This window comes from Pagrus major, chromosome 8 (assembly GCF_040436345.1).
Source record: "Pagrus major chromosome 8, Pma_NU_1.0".
Taxonomy (NCBI): Eukaryota; Metazoa; Chordata; class Actinopteri; order Spariformes; family Sparidae; genus Pagrus; species Pagrus major.
Genome location: NC_133222.1, coordinates 12479456 through 12499030, shown reverse-complemented (window position 1 = coordinate 12499030; position 19575 = coordinate 12479456). Strand labels below are relative to the sequence as shown.

Here is a 19575-nt window from a genome sequence, read left to right as displayed (position 1 = left end):
CATGCTTGTGATTCAGCCTTTTTTTTGGGGTTCGACTCATGATTAAGCACAACTGACTGCCGTGAACTCGCCACATACTATGCTTTTCTTCTGCCTAGTCAGATATTTGTGAGAACCCTCCAGCAAGAAAACCCCCAGGATTAGTGCAAGAGCCAAACTACAAACGGCCGTATGGCAGACGTAGTGGGAACGAGAGGTTTAATCAGTCAAAAAACAGCGAGGGAGAATAAGATTGATCCTTCCAAATGTCCAAAAATGTGCCCTGTGCCTTCTCGGCAGACATTTATTCAGCGCACTGCTGCATCCAAAAAATAGAGAGAATGCACAGGGCTGTAGTCCAGTTATTTTCTCTGCAGGTGTCTGTACACCCACTTCCCTGTTTTCAATATGCCATAGCCTTATGTATCTGGCTGGGGATGGAGCTTATCAGTTTCGTATTACTTTTTAGGACAGTGTCGGCCACAGACATGATACGGTACAGCAGATACTCCCAGCAGCCGTCTGCAGGAAGGACAGTAGATACAGTCCTGCCTTCGTTTGTAACACCATCCTGTAGAGGGAGTCCCACAGGGACACACACACACACGATCTGCTGTTAATCGATGCACTGAAAATAACTTCGGACTTTTTCCCCTAAATCCAGATCTATCAGTGTATTTTTCTTTCCTCGCTGGTTGTAAATAGACTTTGTGATTCGGTTAGAGCAGCCTCTAACTTCTGCCATAATGTGGACATTTCTAATCAGGTAGGTAACAAGCAATACACTCAATTGATCGAACGCCATACACTGAAATCTGAGTCTGACGATGACTCCCTTTGCTTTGAGGGATGTCGAGGGTAACTCTCCTGTTTGTTCACCTCCTTTCTCGACTTGCCGCGGCCCACCTCTTCAACAAAGAGTGCTCTAACTTAAAACACACAATTGTGATGTGTACAATCTAATTTAATGTATTTATTTATGTATTTTTGCCAACTTTGTATAGTGTATAAATATCTATAAATATATGAAAAATGACAGTACTGTATAGATTTTAGCTGCCTGGTAAGGTTAATAGTATATACTTGGTAGACTAAAAGAAAAAGCGTAGAGCTGTTCAAAAGCCAGTCATTGAGAAAATGCTTTCTGTAAAACCCGGTGCCACTGGCTACTTTTTATAATCTAGGTTTCGTTTCTGGTTTATTTTTTTATTATTGCCAGTGGGATCCAAAGTGCGTGTTGTTCTTCTTTTTCGTCCGTTCGTTTGTTAATTGGTTCGTTTCTTTGTTTTCTGTTGTTTTACTTTTCTTTTCTTGACAAGACACAGCGAGGTTCTGGCAGCCAGGAGAGTGCAGTGGAACGCAGACTGGGACCCTGTGCAGTAGTGTGTATGTGTGTGTGTGTATGCGTGTTAGGTGTGTGTCCGTCCATGGTAGTACTAGTGCTCTCTGTGCAGTGCCTCCCTCCTCCCTCCCCCTCTCTCTCTCTCTCTGATGTAGTTTGTCATGTGACGCAGTGTGTGTTGAGGTGCAGGATGACTGTGTTGGCCGAAGCTGGCAGATGCCCTCTCTCTCTCTCTCTCTCTCTCGTGTCCACTCTGCTTCTTCATTACGACGCTTCATTTTAATCCTCCACCAAGTATAGATTTCCACTTCCTCCGCCCGATTGTTCATTTACTCTCCCATTCAGCTGGTAATGCATACACCCACCAGAGTCTAATTTCCCAGTAATCCATGCTCTACTCATCTATCTGCGATTCTTTGTCCATTAGCAGCCCTCATCCGTCACCCTCCACATTGCTGTAGAGCACCTTGTTTTCCCTACAGAGCTCTGTGGACCAGAGAATGATTTAGCACAAAAAAAGAGCAAATCCACGCACCTTCATATTTTCTTTCCTCGTGTCCATTTTTCTTGTATCTCTGAGGAGAGGGCAGCTGCCAGCTCGGCACGCAGAAACACAAAGCAGCCATATTCAGATGTCAAGCACAGATCTGTGACTCAAATCTATGTTGTGGCGGCTTCGCTGCCGCTCCGTTTGTAGCAAGAGCAAGAGAACAGCCTTAACGATCGGACCAACTACACACACAGAAAAAAAAACTAGTGGGATATGTGCATTTGTAGTGGACTAATTACCTTCCCTTTCCCACACCAGATTTATTACTCAGTATTCTGATGTGTTGCTTGGTTGCTCTGTACATATCTGTGTAGTACTTCTGTTGATGTCCCTGTATTAGTATAGTAACGGGTTCTTACTGGGCGGCCTCCGCAGACGTCCTCTCCCTCCTGTCTCATCTCATTTCCTCAAAAACTTCAAAACATTCCATCTGAATCTCAAGTGAGCAACATTTTAGAGATGATTAGATTTCACGCGGGCTGAGGGGTAAAAACAGCAGAGGGACTGAGCCACAAACATTACCGCTGGAGCCATGATAATAACCAAGACGTCGTGTCTGTGCTCACGTCCCTCTGAGAGCTGGCAGCAGACTCAGCTTTAAGACCAGAACACACACGCCTCTCTGCTCCTCTAAACACACACCCCCGCGCCGACCTCACCCGGCTCCGACAGGTCAGCGGGTCACCGACTGGTTTGAGGAGCCTCCGACCTCCAGGGAGGTGAAAGGGGTGAGGTAGGTGAGGAGGTGGGAAGAGCCCTGGGAGGCGGCAGAGAGGCCTGTCCCTGTGGTCACATCCTGGGTCAGGAGGGAAGGGAGCGAGGGCGTCTCGAGGTCAAACCCAGTAGCACTTTGGTTTTGCGTTCCATGTTTTTTTTAGCCTCTCCTGTTTTTTGGCCGAGCGGACTGTGATCTTACTGGTTGATTTTCTTGTTCTCCTCCACCCATCAGTGTTACAGAGTGTGTTGGGTGGATGGAGCCATGGAGCTGAGCTCTGATTTTGTTCCATATTAAAGAATCATTTTTACTACACCTGTGTCCACAGATTCACTAGTCTTTCTTTCTATGTTGCTTATTTAAGGTTTGAAAAGTGAGTGCGTTGACACTAGAGATACACTTCATGGCAAAAAGTGTGTGGACACCCAAACATTGCACCTACTTTATATGTGACTATTGTATGTGAAAATTTTTGACATAAGGCTTCATTCAGACAAAATCAGGTGTTGTGGCCATTTCTCACGTTCATTTTGATAGTGTGTAGTGTGTTCAGGCCGGGGAAAAAAGAGGATTGTGAAACATCATTTTTGTTCAAGCCTTTTACACTAAATGTATAAAATGACCCTATAACTATAGCCTTCTAATATAATGCTTATGATGGAGTTTTCCTGGTTTCCTGGTTGAGATGACATGTTGGTGTGTCAGGGTGACACAGATACTCTCGTATAGGCCAAAAAAAAAAAAAACATGCACAAACATTCAGAGGTCAGCCAAGTTGTTTCTATTATGTTGCTTGGCGCCTCAAACTACATGGTGCTGCCAGGAGACTGCACCAGCACGGAGGAGAAGTACTCTGCAAACTTGTGGATGGAGAAAGCCTCTCTGGAAGAGCTTGGAGCCGGAAATCGGGCAGTTTCCAGGCTTTCACAGACCGAAAGATGATACTGTCCTCCCACATCACTGCACAACCCCATGCTTATCGCATCAATGCCTGATTTGGTCTGAATTAGACCTAATCTGCAAAACTAATCACAGTCAACTTGCTGCACTTTAGTGCTAATTATATAAAAGTTATCATGTTAACGTGCTAAACTAATATGGTGAACGTGGTAAACATCCCCGCTAAACATCAGCATTGTCATTGAGAGAATGTTAGCATGCTAATGTTAGCATTTAGCAATCAAAGCACTGCCATGCCTCACAGAGCTGCTGGCATGGCTGTAGACTCTTGGTAAAGCAAAAATGCAAAAAAAAAAAAAAAACACAAGAAAACACAAAAAAAACATAGCAACTGTAGCTGATCCTATTATTCAAGCATCAGTACAAAGATTAGATCAGTGCCTGTTACTTTTTCTTTTTTAACATGTCAAAGTGTGAGGGGCTTACGACTGGATTCAATTCAAACCTTTATCAGTGTTGGCAACGTTTCGTTATCGTGAACACAAACAACCCTGACTTATCCTCATATGTATAACAGCCACACAACAGTTTTCCACCACAGATGTTTTCTCCAAACTATGACAAAGACGAGTCTCAGGGGAGTTTTAACTCTCAAACAATGCATGCTGGGAAGTCTGTTAATGTGCTGATCATGTTATTTTTAGAAACATATTTAAATGAGTTGATTGAACTCTGAACAATTCATTCAACTCATCATCAAAAGACTTCAAGTTACAACATGTGAACAGGGGTGTCCATATACTTTTGGCCGAATGGTATGTTTTGGACACACTTTCACATACATTTAATTAATAATTAAACTGCAGTATAAATAATTAGAAACTGTAATGACACTCTTCCAATTGAACTTGTTCCACCGTTTGCTGATAGAAGCAGCAATTTGCAAAGGTTGTTTTTGCCTTTGAGAGCAATTAAAAATGTATAGTGCAGCTCTGCCCTGAGCAACACATTAGTCAGCATGAAGTTAAATGAATGGCACAGCTACATGCTACACTCTGAAGACATCTTTCATCCCATTTTCAAGGATTGATGACAGATTGCCTCATTAATTAGCTCCTGCATTGTTCATCCACTTCGTTTCTTTTCTGACATCCTCCACGTTCAACAGCTGTGTGCGTCTCAGGTTCAATCCATCAGACGTGCACGGTAATTGTATCAACATTCAAAGGCATGTCTTGCAACATCAACATGATGGTGAAAGAGATTGTTTATCTTTAATACATTTCCCATCAAGTAACATCAGCCTGTCTTGCACATGTCAGGAAATGAACTCATCTTGACTTTAAGCACCTTTTATTTATGCCTCAATCCACCTCCGCTCATCACAGCCTGCCTCCTTAGCATCACAAGCCGACTCAAAATGGAAAAAGATGACAATGCAATTTACTCCAAACCATCTGCACCAGATTTGCCTGTTAAGTACAGAAGTCAAAAAGGAAGCAGGAAGGAGATAAAACTCAGAGCAGTGAAGGCGCTGAAGCGGAGAGAGCACCTCTGAGACCTGACACACAAAGAAGGGTCTTAGCGCCTGAGCTGTCTCTTTATGTCTCTCGAAATATTAATTCCGTGCTATTCTATGGCAGACATAGCATCGCACTATTGAACCGACAGAGAAACCCAGATCAGGAGCAGAGAGTTGGCCGGGAAACGCAGACGAGCACTGAGCCAGCCGAGCTCCTGCAGACAGGGGCCGAGGTTTCATCCGCCCCTGAACTGCAACAGACGGCTGCAGGCAAGCCAAGCGCATCAGCTCGACGGGAGACCCTTGCTTGCATCACCTCTATCTATTTTTAGAAGCACTGCACCCACCTTTTAAAGTCTTTTAAGCTCCCTCTGTAGTCAAAAGTGTTACCTCAAGTGCAAACTGTTGCAGAAGGTTCAGTTTTATTTCCTTTTCTTCCAGTGTTAGTGTGAATTTGATTAAGAATAACTGATTCTGGCTCCGGCACACAGTCTTGCTTTGTGTGAATTAATCAGATTGCTGAATGCAGAAATGAACAATCACACAGAGGGCTGCAGGTTTTCATTGCAAACAGAGTACAGCAGGTGCTTCCACTGATCAGTTCCCCCTCTCTGACTCTCTGGCTGAAGTTGGTCTAATAAGTGAAATCATCTGGTGCAATCTTTGGCTGGAACGAAAATAGGCACCCAGTCTATTCCTGTATGGATCCCTGTGAATTTATAATTAGAAATGCCAATAATGTGCGCATTGTGTTTAAGAGAAAAGAAGCAGGAAATGAGACTGTCAGTTTCAATGATGCAGGCGGTTCCCTGTAGTTATTTTTCGGGAAAGATAATGAACAGTTCCAGGCTTGGCACGACAGCATGTCAAGCAAGAGAGACTGTGGGATGGGAACACAAGCAACAGCTTGGTAAAGATAGGCTCTGCCGACCGCCAGCGTTGGACAGATGGAGGGAAGAAAGGGAGCAAGGAGTGATGTGACAGAGGTGAAGATGCAGTGTGAGTCCAAGGAAATGAGATGAAAAGCGAAAGGAAGGGGAGGTGAGAATTAAAAGAAATGTGTGGAAGAGATGTGGCTGCTGGTGATCCGCAGGGTGAGCAGGTTGTCATGGAAAAACCCCAGTTAGATTGTTATACTGCAATCTCGAGTCCCAACTAATTCTGAAACTGTGAGGAAAATCACATGGTTTGAAGGGTTCATACTGAGTGTCTGAAGAACACGTGATCCCTGATACAAAGCAGAGGTTGTGTGTGATCCACTGGATGGAAATTAAAAGAAAAATCCTCCTGTCGCAGCTTAATTAGTGAGAATATGTCTACATCCAGCTCAGACAGTTCTTCCTGCTGGCCTGGAGAAAAAAAAAAACAGGAGGTGAATATCCTCCAGATTAAACTGAGATGCTCATGTAGATGTATGTGTACAGATGTATAGATGGTGTACGGACATTTTCTCCTGCTGACAGCGGTGGATGATAGCTCCCTGTCTGGGATGGACATTTTTATCAAGATGTCATGCAAATTTCAAGCCATCCATCATTTTTTACATAACCTTGTATCTTTTTCTGGGGCTAGACTGAAGCCGGAGTCACTGTGGCATCACACTGCCATCCAATGGACACACAGAGAAACTGTCCAGTCTGGCGAGAGAGCTGTGCAACTCATATTTAATGCAAGACTCTATTGTCTATCTTTGAATGAAATAAATACAATGGAAAACTGTATGTAATGTATGTATGTAATTAGACATTTTGTGGCTCTTTCTGAGGTTTCCACTAAAATTTGTTTTTTTACATTTTTTTTATTATGTAATAAAAATAATATACATGAAATATATGAAGGTGTAAAGTTTTGATATAATATACATATGTGATAGGTAATCAACACCCACTACACCATAATGGTAACATGTACTTTAACTTCTCCCATTTAGCATTAATAAGCATCATATACACATTTAATCAAAACTATGATGTGGATATAAGAGGATATAAGATCTTATATAAGTTTAATAAAACGTCAAATTAGTTTGTCAAATGTCAAATTAGTTTGTCAACATGCGTCTGATGTCCGTTGCATAAGGACCTTATGGGATTGTAATAATTGTTCCTGTTATTTGTCAAACCCTCGATTGTTGCCAGGGAAACAGATTTCTTGCTTGTGAAAAACTCCACATTTTGATCACAAAGGCTGAAAATATAAACGAATGGTTTTATTTTTCTTTCTTTGGTGAGTGAGCATTATATAAGCCGGATCATGCCCTCTGAGGGTGTCCATTTTCAGGAATTAATGGACTCTGCAGCGCCAACCGTCCAAGGGCATTATCCCTTACATACCCAACATAATTAACACATAAAGATTTCCTTATGTTAACTTACGACTAATGCTTTAAAATCTGAGTGTGTTATATACAATATAAATTGTATGTGTCATAGAAAGAGGAGTGAACGCTGCATTGTGATCCAATATAAAATAAATCAAGTAAATTGTAATATAATGCAGTAAAGTACAGTGTAAAAGTTCTCATTACTACTTTTATTATTAGTCCTTCTAGTAATAATATTGATTTATTATTAAGGACAACAGGCAGTCTATAACCAGGAGTATTTGTACAAGTAAATGTGCCTGTAATTAAACTAGTAAAGTAAATTTATGATCTATCCACATTTTTGGGTTTTAGGACTTAATAAAAACACAAACAAATTAGTAAGAGGCTAGTCTTTAGTATTATTACTGTCACAACAACCACCTGACTCCCAGCTGTGATAAAGCAGGACACAACCCCGAACATGTTCGCAACCTGATGCGAGCAGCAAAGTTTAAATATAAAGCTAAAGTGGTGGTGAATGGCTGAAACGTCCAGCTTCTCCTCCTCCGAGTTGTTGCTGGACAAATACAAACTTATTTACCTTTACTTGTACTTAAGTACATTTAATGTCAGATGCTTAAAGACTTTTACTCACGTACTGTTTGTGTGGGGGACTTTCACGTCATATTTCAACACAATATCTTTATTTCCACTCAAGTTTGACTTTTCGGGGCCTTAGATTCTTACTTGAACAAACCTCAGTCAAGATAAAGTTTCGAGGAGTCAGGCAGACTAGACAAACATTCAACTAAACTGTCTCTACACTGTTATTGCTACTCGGGACGGAGAGGCGGGAGGACAGGTTAACAAGGGGGGATGCATTTTGGTTGCTAACAAGGAGGATGCCATCACTGCTCATCCCCGCTCAAACCGCCGACTGAACAGAGGAAGAGCAAGCGAACAGACATTCCTGGATCACATGAAAAACATTACTAATGAATTACATTACTGTTAAATTACATTTCACTTAAAAAATGCAGAAAAGCAGCTGATTGTTGTTTAAACTGCTGTCAACAAAATGGGAATCTTACAACATTTCCTGCAGCAACATTAGATAATCCAGATGATGCAATCTTACTTTGTGATGATAAAATAACTTGTACAGGGACAAGTGTTTAGGAAATAGGCACAGATCTGATATGCAGTGGAGACATTCAGTCTGGAGTCACCCTTCAGCTGTAGTGTTGCTGCCCTTGTGATGAATCTCCTGGCAACAGAGACCTGTTTACCTACAAAACCAGCACACAACTGAGAGCTGAACAAACAACCTGGAGGTACCTGCAGGTATGTCTGGGGACTAAATGAAGCTTTCCTCTGCTCTGGCTTCTTTTTCTGGGGTAATTTATATCCGGTATAAATAAAAATACCTGTAGTTGTACTGCAGAGCTGCTGTTACTCAGAACTCTCACACAGCATTCGATGAAAGGAGGAGGAAACTTATTGCATTACTTGCTCCAGACTGTAATCAGTTTTTCAGAGAGTTGTGTTGGATACTGTCAAAGCTAAAAAAAAACAAAGACAAAGGAGTTACACCTTGTTTGCAGCTTTTATTTGTGAGTACAGCACTGCACACATGCCCAGAGGATTTTTGTAATCCATCACTGTTGTCAGTGAAGGTTTCCATTACAGCAGTCACAGATGAATGAGCAGGGGAGGACGACTGCTGGAGCAACGGGCAGCAGGGGACGACTGACCAGCAGCAAACTCTACAATACTTCTTACAGGGCGTCTTATGGTGAGAGATTTCAAGATGAGGGGGCACATTTTTATTCAGCATTAACAGAAGTTAACTTTTATCACACTGATTAGGGGTCAGATTCTGATGGCCAATATTTGTTTGAATGTTTTAGACCAAAGCAGCATGAACCTCTCTTCTTACCTCGGACATCCCAGCGGGACTGGCTTCACAGCAAACCAGAGACCGGTCGTACTTTACAGGCCCAGCTTGGACCACATTGACAACCCTCAGTTTGGGTAGGTGTCAGAGCAGATGAAGGCTGATGCTCCACAGGCTTCCACTGTAAAAATTACACTTTGATGCTTCCCAGTTGATTTCTAGCCTGCCTCAAAGGTCCGGTAGTATTTATGTGGATTTAGGGAGGATCTATTAGCAGAAATGGAATATTCATAATAAAGTTTTCATGAGTGTATAATCACCTGAAACTAAGAATTTTGATGTTTTCGTTATAATAGAATGAGCCTTTAATATCTACGGAGGGAGTCTGCCATGTTGCACGGCCATGTTTCTACAGTAGCCCACAACGGACAAACAAAACACTGACTTTGAGAAGGCCTTTCATGTTTTGGTGGCCACTGTAGGGGGGACGAGACAACTAAATCCTACACACTTGACCTTTAATGCCCCAGCAGAGGTGTTTTCAGTCATTGATTACTGGCTGATTAGGTGGAGGCTGGGAGGAGCTATGCTGGGAATTAAGTGAATTACCAATCTGAATCTATAAATAAGCAAAACAAAAACTGAAAAATGTCTCAGCCATAGTTTACTCGGCATGGGGCCATATGGACATTTCATGTCATGTTCTGACAACAAAGAGGCTTAAAAGTCTTACTGGATTTTATGGCATCACAACATCACAGGTGTTTTCAGTTATTCTGGATGATTAAACCAATGCAGGTCACATTCTCACTGAAGACATTTGGAGATGTCGCAGCAGGAAAAGCACAGGTGTAATTAATGAAATTAATGATGGGTGAATTCCACATCACTGCTTAAGCTTCAGGGTCTTGGCGTTGTGCATGCTGACTCACTGTCATGGCTTCCTGGGACGTTGGAATAAATCGGTAATGTTTGCAGAAACACCTGTGCTTTTCCTTTTATGACACTCTCACAGCCCTGAGAAGAGGTCTAATCAGGCTGAATGATTAAAATCACACGTGAATTTACCATGTGTGTGCAGGGTTTTTAAGATGTGCATTCAGTGAATACGGGTTCACTTGTGCTGTTCATTTTATTGGAAAATGTTCTGTGGATACTTTCCATAGAAACTACTTCCTACCAAATATACAGCATTTATGTTTAAATATTTGATTTTTCAATGCAGTGACAGCCACACACAAAACTGTATTATGCTCTCTCATGCAGGCAGAAATCTCAGAGGGAGCTAATCTTTGAGACTCTGCACAACTGTGTTAAATCTTCACAGGTGATCTTAATCATTTTTGGTTGATTTGACATCTTCTTATAAATTTGGCGAATAAATCTCAAGCCATCTTAACAACAAACAAGAAAGCAAGAATGTAAACGTAATTTAGGTGAACATTTTGAAGCACAGGTTCTTTTGTGTTTGCATTTTTGTGAAATGCATAATTTGACTGTGAACAGCCTGACTGATAGATGAAATGAATGTTCCCCTCTTGCTTAAAAAGCTTTGTTACCTCGTTTTCATCTACAGACTCCTGCTATCAGACAATTACGTGTCCCAAACTAAACGACACTACCAGCCTCACATCCAGCCTGATTATTATTCCAGGCCTTTGCCAAACCTCGTTAACAAACACAGACAGAGCGGCTTCCATCAGCTGAAGAGTCATCCAAAAACGGTGACTGCAGAGGAGAAGGTAGGACTTAACAACACACAAACACGACAACACTTCTTGGGAGCGACACGTCGTAAATGTCTCATTATCTGTCTTCTTCAATGTCTCTTCAGACAGAATACCAAAGATTGTTTGTGCCACATCCTCTCACATCTACAGGTAAAATAAACTTTGTGAAAACCAGAGTTTATGTGAATATGTTATGGGAAAATACAAAACTACGGAAGCCCTAAAGGGCCATGCATTCATACATTTTATTTCCTCTGTTTTCCCGTGATAACGAGTTAATTTCATTTGTTATCTCGAGTTATTATCTCGAAATAACAACTGCCGTTTTCCCGAGATAACGAGATAATTTTCTCGAGATCTTGAGATAACGAAACTTTGTTTTCCCGAGATAACGATATAATTAATTCGAGATCTCGAGATAATGACTGTGATATGATAGGCCTGAGATTATGGAGACGCCCGAGACCTCGTAACTGGTCAGCTATGTAGTTAGCAACGACATCAGGCTCACTTAGATTGCACTGCCAATATAGCTGAAGCCTTGCTAACCATCTTTTTAGATTACGCACACTAATGTGTATATTATCTGTAATAACAAGACATAATGCTATTTCAGCCTGTGTCAGGCCTTGATTGAAAAGATATGTGACGAGGTGATCGATATGCTCCTGCTCCTCTGACATTGCTACACTGAATGATGTTTCCTGCAATGATTTAATATACTACACTATCGTTTTGTTTTCTCAACATCTCGAATTAATTATATCGTTATCTCGGGAAAACAAAGTTTCGTTATCTCGAGATCTCGAATTAATTATATCGTTATCTCGGGAAAACAAAGTTTCGTTATCTCGAGATCTCGAATTAATTATCTCGTTATCTCGGGAAAACGGCAGTTGTTATTTCGAGATAATAACTCGAGATCTCGAGAAAACAAATGAAATTAACTCGTTATCACGGGAAAACGGAGGAAATAAAATGTATGAATGCATGGCCCTTTAGGGCTTCCGTACAAAACAACGAATTCAGGAGCATTATTTCTTTATTATGACCTGTTGGAGTGCTTTACACTGTTGCATGTCCTCCAGTTTCCCAGAACCTGGTGACTGTGGGTCCGAAAGGAAAAAGTGGTTTCACAGAAGGAACAGACCTCCAACATTACACATTTCAGGACAGAAAAAGCTGCATAGTAAGTATTGTCTCTGGAGATGCACGATAATATCAGCAGGTCATTGTTACGCTCCGCGCTCTGTCTCTCTTCCTGCAACGTCTACTCTCACTATTTTGTCTTCAGGTTGAATCTCACCAGACTCGCAGCTCAGTGATGAAAAGTGACTTCATGCCGCCAACATTTCTGCAGGTTGACCCACACAACCTCTCTCACTCTGACTTTTCTTTTAAAAGGATGTAATATTATTTTCCACAGTCTGTTCAGTGTAACTATGTGTTTCTTTGCCTCATTTGAGGGCGCTGAGGCGAGGCCGGGCCTGTGCAGCCTCTCTTCTCGAGAAACAGGGTTCACTCGAGGTGCCATTGCTCCTTTGGCCTGCCCGGTACGTATTGACTTCCTCCCAGTCAGCTGTAGTAGATTTGAATGATTTCACTTTAACTTCAACATCCTTCACTCCGCTCCTCTAGAGCTCCCTTCTGCCATCGCAGCAAACTCAAAGTAATGCACCGACTGCGAAGACCATTGGGAAAAAGGTTATACATTTTTATCTCATAGTTTTTTGCTTTATCCTTTCTTGTTATCTTGAGTATTTTCTTAAGTCTGTTGTTGTGTTTTCTAGGAGGCCACAGGGTCTCTTCTGAATGCTCCCAACAACCAGACTTTCCCTGACACACCTTACGATCGTTCACACTTCACGACACATTATAAGAGCACGTAAGTACTTTCTAGATTGACTGGGAGATATTCTCCAAGCATCTGCTTAGTTGGCAAATATCCACTTAACAAAAAAAACATTATTTTACAGGTTCTGTCATCGTGCTGATACTGAAGAGTTGAAATCTGGCTACACTGCTGCAGGAATCATCAGCACAAAAATGGACAGCGGCTACAACCGTCGAGACGTGGACAGGTAAACAAACAAGCTCCAGGAAGTCACATTGTCATGTCAGTTTCCTGAACTGACATGACTTTTTTTTTTTTTATCTCACAGGTTCATCTTAACAAGCTAGACCTTCACACAAAAACAAACATTTCTTGTTCACTCATTACTCTTTTCTCTGCTTTAAGTCATTCTTGTATAAATAAAAATGGTGGACGTGTAATTTAAAACTGTTGCTGTATTACATTTCCTTATAATCACATCATGATAACCTTGATCACTCCCCCATCTGAGTTGTTTAACAAAAGCGCTGTCAAAAAAACAGCTAATTTTCATCTCTTTGTGAAGTCCTTTTCTGAGCGAGTTGAAAAGCTGCCAGTCACACAGTTGTGTGAAGTGAGTCGTTTGAAAGCCAAAGAGGGAGTGAAAGAGATGATGCATTGTCTCTGACCGCCTCGCTGTCAGTGACCTACAGAGAATGAGAGGAGTGTAAACTAATGAGCAAAATAATTACACTCAGTCTGAGTACGGCACCGATTCCCATCCACGTCTGCGCTGTGTCAAACTGTTTTGCCACCCACAGCTGTGGAGCGAGCAGCAGAGCACCGACCGAGGAGAAGGATTGACTTTCCAAAAGCATGTGTCATATACTGTAGCTCAGAAACTGCAGCGGTTTTACATTATCAAGTCAAATAAACAAAAGACTGCTGTGTCAAAACAAGAGATAGATAAAACCTCACCGAGTGTCTGCAAAGAATTGTTGGTGTCAACAAAGTTTAGATGGTAGATCATCTTTAATTAGCTGCTCATACGTCTTCCAGAGGTGAGCAGTGAAAATGTTTTGGGGAATTTTTTGTATTTATTCATGAAAATTCAAATATTTGATGAATTCACAAGAAGAAGAAGAAAGTGAAGTAAAATCTTTGTGGAAATTTAAGCCATGCTAGCAGCTGGAAATGTTGGTCTGTCAGGTGAGGATCCAACATTTCCAGGTCCAGACTTCAATATCTTAACAAATTTTGGTGCAGACATTTATGTCACAGGATGAATCAAAATGACATTTTGCGCCATCAGCTGGTCATCATTTCATTTTGTCTGGTGCTTTATTTTATTATCAAATACCTGCTAAACTAACAACATTCCCATCTGAAGTTGTACTGTGCTTAGTGCTAACTAGAAAATGTTAGATGGTAAACGGTAGGCTACAATTGCTAAACATTAGCATGTTAGCACTGTCACTGTGTAGTGGTGAAAATCGCGTATCAGCTTTGGACGGGACAACTACATGACATTTTCTAAAGGGCAATTCCTGAGGATGACACTGAAGTAGTGTATTTATGAGTGAGGACTGTTGATGTGTGTGCTCTATTGAGTGCAATACTAGTTAACTATTCAACCATGTTTAACAAAAAGTGACTAATTTCAAAGGTTTGCTGCTTTTTTTCTTTCTATACACTATCTTTATATAAGATGTTGGTTGAATAAAACAAGCAACTTGTAGACAGCAACATATTTTATAGGTCAAACACTTAACTTACCATTGCACAAATGCCCGCACACATATGTAAAATCTATGGTTTTATGTAAAAAGGGGGATTATCATATTTCTCATTTAGAAATTTAAGAAAAGTAATCATCCAGAGTATGAGTTCTGTTTCACAGACACAGGAGTCGAGACGCGCTGCCACACGAGAACGAGCATGAATATTTCAGCGTCTGGGATAAATATTTCACTCTTTCAATGAGATGTGAGAAAAAGATACGTGGAGGGAAAGAGGATTGGATTACATACGAGCCCCACATGAATAATGAGTGCAGAGATGAGAGGAGAACAAGGGCCGGGCCTGCTTCATGTTGGAGACGGCGGTAGGAAAGGTGTAGTCACCGACAAAAAGGAGTACACAAAGGTCATGACGGACCTGAGACTCTGACCTGAAGGGGGCTTTAGTTTTTCTTTTTAACTGAGTAAAAATCACCTGCTTGAGTCCATTTCATGTGTGGACCTCCCTATGGACTTACCTTTTATGGTGAGGCTCCCCAGCTATTCATCCTGCTTGTCTCCATCGCTTTCTTGGCACTGACACCCACATGACTGCTTACACAACAGTGACAAGGGTTGGAGGGGTTGTGTTTAGCATGTCATAAATATTTTGCAAATCCAAATCCAATACACACATTTACATGCAGTCTCGGTTTATAAAAATAGCAATGAGGCGAGCTGAGGTGCACCGGCAGGCACGCAAAACAGACACAGGCCATGATGTGTGGAAATACTACAGTAAGTCAGTCCTGTAAATGTTCGCTGCTGCCGATGCGTTCACCAGCTCCCAATTAAGACATATTTCCACATAAATGATTGACAGTGACTTCATCAGCTGAGTTAATATTTAATAATGGAAGACTCGGTCTCCTGCGTACACTCAGAAAACAACACTAATGTAAAACAGACTCACTACACACACACACACAACCACACACATAACCACACACTCCTCCTGAGTCCTGCTCTGATTTTGGTCATTTGCAGCTGATTGAGATGTCACAGGTGCTGTCAGTTTACAGTGTCATAATGCCTCATTTATTTTCACAGTTAACAATAAATTAGGACTTAGCAGCTCAGTTAAGACAGTCCCACCCTCACCCTGTGATTCCATCCACCTCCACCTGCCTGCAGATCATCTGAGTCTGGATGTATGAAGGGTCCTCCATGCTAGGGCTGGGCAGCGTATCAATGTTATATCGTTAACCTGATATGAGACTGAATATCATCTTGGATTCTGGATACCATTACATCGTGATGTGGCATAAGTGTTGTCTTTTCCTGGTTTTAAAGGATGCACTACTGTACAGTACGGATCCAGGACTTTGTTCTCACTTTGTTGAGAAAAGAAAGATAGGCTGCTTTTCTATATTTTCATTATTTTCAGAAATCAGGCATATTTAGGTGGCTGGTATTCATGAGTGAGCACAAAAGAAGACTGTTGAGCCTTGACAGAGGTATGCACTCGAGGACCATTCCAGTTTATCAAGAATATCCATGTGTTAATATTTTGTGAAAGTACTGATTAGAGATGGGACGATAAAAGATCTTATCGTGGACTGCGATAAAAAACACTCACAATAAATTGATTGTGGTGAATCGAGATATCCTCACCAGAGTGACTTGAAAAAGCTGTTTTGTTCGCTGACGTACAGTCCTGAGAAGTCCTGAGTACAGAACTGCTTAAGCCTGTCACCATGGCTGAATGCATGGCTTGCACATTGAATCCCCCATAAAAACAATTGAAACAGGTTGTGTGTAAATAAATATGGATACCAAACTTAAAAAACGATTACTTATTTAAAATTCTTTCATTGTTTTTTCACAAAAAAAGAGATGTGTCCTATCTGTGAGCCAATAAAAACGTGATTCCAGTATGTTTAAAGGCAATTTTAGTTCTTACTTTAAAGGTTTAGGAATATTTTGACGATTTTCGGGATAATATCGTGACTCACAATTACCTGTATGCTGGACAGGATAATCGTGGCAGTATCTTCGCAATATTGATATTAAGGTATTTGGTCAAAATGATTTTGAAATTGGATTTTGTCGCCCAGTCCTTGCATGAAGTGCTTCAAGATACATATCGTGTATCGCAATATAGCCTATAAATTAGAGCCTGACCGATATCAGTTGGCCAATATTGGTCTAAGGTATCAATGATATATGGGTATTGGCGTATATGCTGTCCAATATGCCCCATTATGAAAACTTTTTTTTGTTTTTTGTTTTTTTTTTGTTTGCATTATAAAGCAGAAAAAGATTCTTGGGGTAATTTATAATTATTAAATTCCCAGTCAAGTCTACGGTTTCAGTGCATTGATGTCTTTTGAGACAATAAAGTTAGATATCCTGCCTCTGTGACATATCTTTGTCACAAGTGTTTGAGCATATTTCAAGAATCATTGCAAAAAATATAGTTATACCAGCCAATATATCAATATTGAAATATTTTACACCCTAATATCAGTATTGTCAAAATTGAGCATCGGCTCTATTAAGAATATTGCAATATTATTTTAAGGCCATTTCGCCCAGCCCTACTTCATGCTCCTTCATCTAGTCTCCCTGTGTCCTCCAGCTCCTCATACTCATAGTCCATGTCAGCCCTCTCGTACTCCAGCTCCTCTCCCTCATACTCAAATCCGTCTCCCTCACATATCAGCTCCTCCGTCTCATATTCGATCCCTTCTTCATCATACACAAGCTCAGCCCCGTCGTACTCAGTCACTGGCAGCTCAAAGTCCTCTTCCTGCTCTTTCGCCTCTTCCTCTCTAATGTCTGCATCCCCTAAAGTCACCGCAGCTTCGTTCACCGCCTGTTTGGAGTTGGAGCTGCTGTTCTTCAGGATGCCGTGAATCACCGGCTCCTCTCCTGCCAGAGCCAGCTCCTCTGCCTCTTGCTCTGCGGCCTTTCGTCGCCTCTCGTTTCTGGCCTCACGCGCCTCCAAGAACTCTGCAGCACCCTCCCCGACCACGAGCACCTCGTCGCCCACTTTAGGAGGGGCGTCCACCGGGTTGTGGTCGTAGGAGAAGAGGCGCAGGGCGTGGAGACGCTTCAGGCTGGGAAACTCTGATATCTTGTTGCGGTCCACGTCCAGTATCTCCAAGTGTTCCATTCGCAGCAGGACTCTGGGGAAGGTGTCAAAGCGGTTCCCGTAGAGCCATAATCCTCTCAAAGACTCCATACGCCAGAGGTCGGAGGGCAGCGTCTTCAGCCGGTTGTCCCCAATCTGAAGGGACTTGAGGTTGGGCAGGTCGTAGAGCTCCCGTGGAAAGCTCTGGAAGTAGTTGCTCTCCATCCACAGGCAGCGCAGACTCTGCAGGTTCCTCAGCTCAGGCGGGAGGCACATCAACCTGTTGCTGCCCAGGTAAAGGCGGGTGAGGTTAGTGAGCTGGCAGACGGCCGGAGGGACGTCCTCCATCTTGTTGAAGTCGAGGGCGAGTATCCGCAGACCCTGCAGCTGGGAGATGCTGTCCGGCAGAGTGCGCAGGCTGTTCCCGCACACATACAGCTTCTCCAGATGCATCAGGCCAGGAACGCGTGATGGTAGACGCTTAAATTTACGGTAGCTCAAGTCCAGCACGGGATCCCCGCTCTCAAACAACTCCTCCACCCCGAGTGGAAGCTCTTCCTCCACCTCCTCCTCTTTCTTCTTCTCCTCGGTGACTTCTGCCTCCTCGCCCTCCACCCCTCCCTCCACTCCTCCCTCCTCTCCTTCCTCTCCCTCACCCTTCCTGGAGGAGTTGCCCATGATGTGGCCTGCAGCCCCCTGACTCACATAGGAGTCAGGGGGACAGAGTCATTTGACGAGGGAGTGTCTGTGACAAGTTAACCCTCAGTTTGGAGGCTGCCGCTGCTCTGTTGCTGAACCCACAGGCTGCAGACAGCAACATGGTCCCAGCCAATTAACACTTTTGCAGCCATGCCACGGCGGTCTGTCAGGTGTCTGTTCGTCCCTTCATCAGAAAATACCTAACAAACCGTGGAGTAATAGTTGTAGTAATAGTAGTAGTAGTAGTAATAGTAATAGTAGTAGTAATAGTAATAATAATAGTAATAGTGCGGCTCAACAAAGTACAGCTGAATTTTGAGCTGAAATTGAATTCTTGCAGTCCTTACCCTCTCCTCCCCTCTCCTCTTTAACTCCCTCCAGGCTTTTAAGAGACAGATAAGGCGCCAGCTTCGAGGTCACCTGTTCACGTGATCCAGTCTGTCTATCAGAGAGAGGGAGAGAGAAAAAAAAACGAAAAAAAAAAAAAAACAAGGTGCCACTTTAGGACACTAATAGTCAGTCTTCCTGCCGGGTGTCGGTGGATAAGCCCACAGTGCGCGCAGCTCAGTGACCTGGCCGCCAGCAGTTAATGGAAGTCTGTCCACTAGTTAATGCAGCTGCTCCCCATTAGAGGCCGAGGTCTCCCGGAGTTATAATCCGCGCAGGAAGGAGAAGAAATTGCACATTTTTGGAGGAAACTGCAGCGCCGGACAGACTCTCAGAGAGACTCTGCTCCTGATGTTGGCCGCTTCGCTCCATCAGTGAGAAGGTTTACATTAAACTGCTGCCTCCCTCTTCCTCCTCCTCTTCCTCTTCCTCCTCCTCCCTGTGGAACCGGAGCAGAGGACATTCATATCACATGGTCAGTGTGTGTGTGTGTGTGAGAGAGAGAGGGTGGGTGTGTGTGTGTGGTGATGTGGGTGTGTGTTAAAAGTACACTACAGATAAAAACTTTCCCTCCGATCGCGTTTTAAGATGTGTTTTTTAAAAAACAACAACTTATATTACATGAAATGAAAATATATTTGTTTATTCAGTCACATTTTATTTTGGATAGTCTGCCTACAGAGTTTACAGAGGATTTGTTAACGCTGTCTGTGGATATTCAACAGATTATCTATAGAGTATATGTGTCAATGCACATCTACATATTTGTAAACATCAAATTAACTATGCGTGAAGTTAACATCTGTAGATTTTCATTTGGAATACCCATTCATAGTGAAAACTAGTTTTAGAGTCTGCATATTTAGTATATTATATTATATT

The 19575-nt window shown here is 42.3% G+C and overlaps 2 protein-coding genes across 2 annotated transcripts; one reads left to right on the top strand and one right to left on the bottom strand.

The window, feature by feature from the left end:
• Nucleotides 1–10114: 10114 nt before the first annotated feature.
• saxo4 (stabilizer of axonemal microtubules 4) lies at nucleotides 10115–13215 on the top strand. The gene is made up of 10 exons (XM_073472900.1): nucleotides 10115–10175; nucleotides 10787–10952; nucleotides 11045–11090; nucleotides 12029–12129; nucleotides 12235–12300; nucleotides 12407–12493; nucleotides 12579–12644; nucleotides 12731–12825; nucleotides 12917–13021; nucleotides 13103–13215. The coding sequence occupies exons 1-10, from the start codon at nucleotides 10147–10149 to the stop codon at nucleotides 13119–13121; spliced, it is 780 nt and encodes a 259-aa protein (XP_073329001.1). The 5' UTR covers nucleotides 10115–10146; the 3' UTR covers nucleotides 13122–13215.
• Nucleotides 13216–17076: 3861 nt separating this feature from the next.
• LOC141000508 (leucine-rich repeat-containing protein 10B) lies at nucleotides 17077–18285 on the bottom strand. Its single transcript, XM_073471211.1, has one exon. The coding sequence runs from the start codon at nucleotides 18283–18285 to the stop codon at nucleotides 17077–17079; it is 1209 nt and encodes a 402-aa protein (XP_073327312.1).
• Between the last annotated feature and the right edge of the window lie 1290 nt (nucleotides 18286–19575).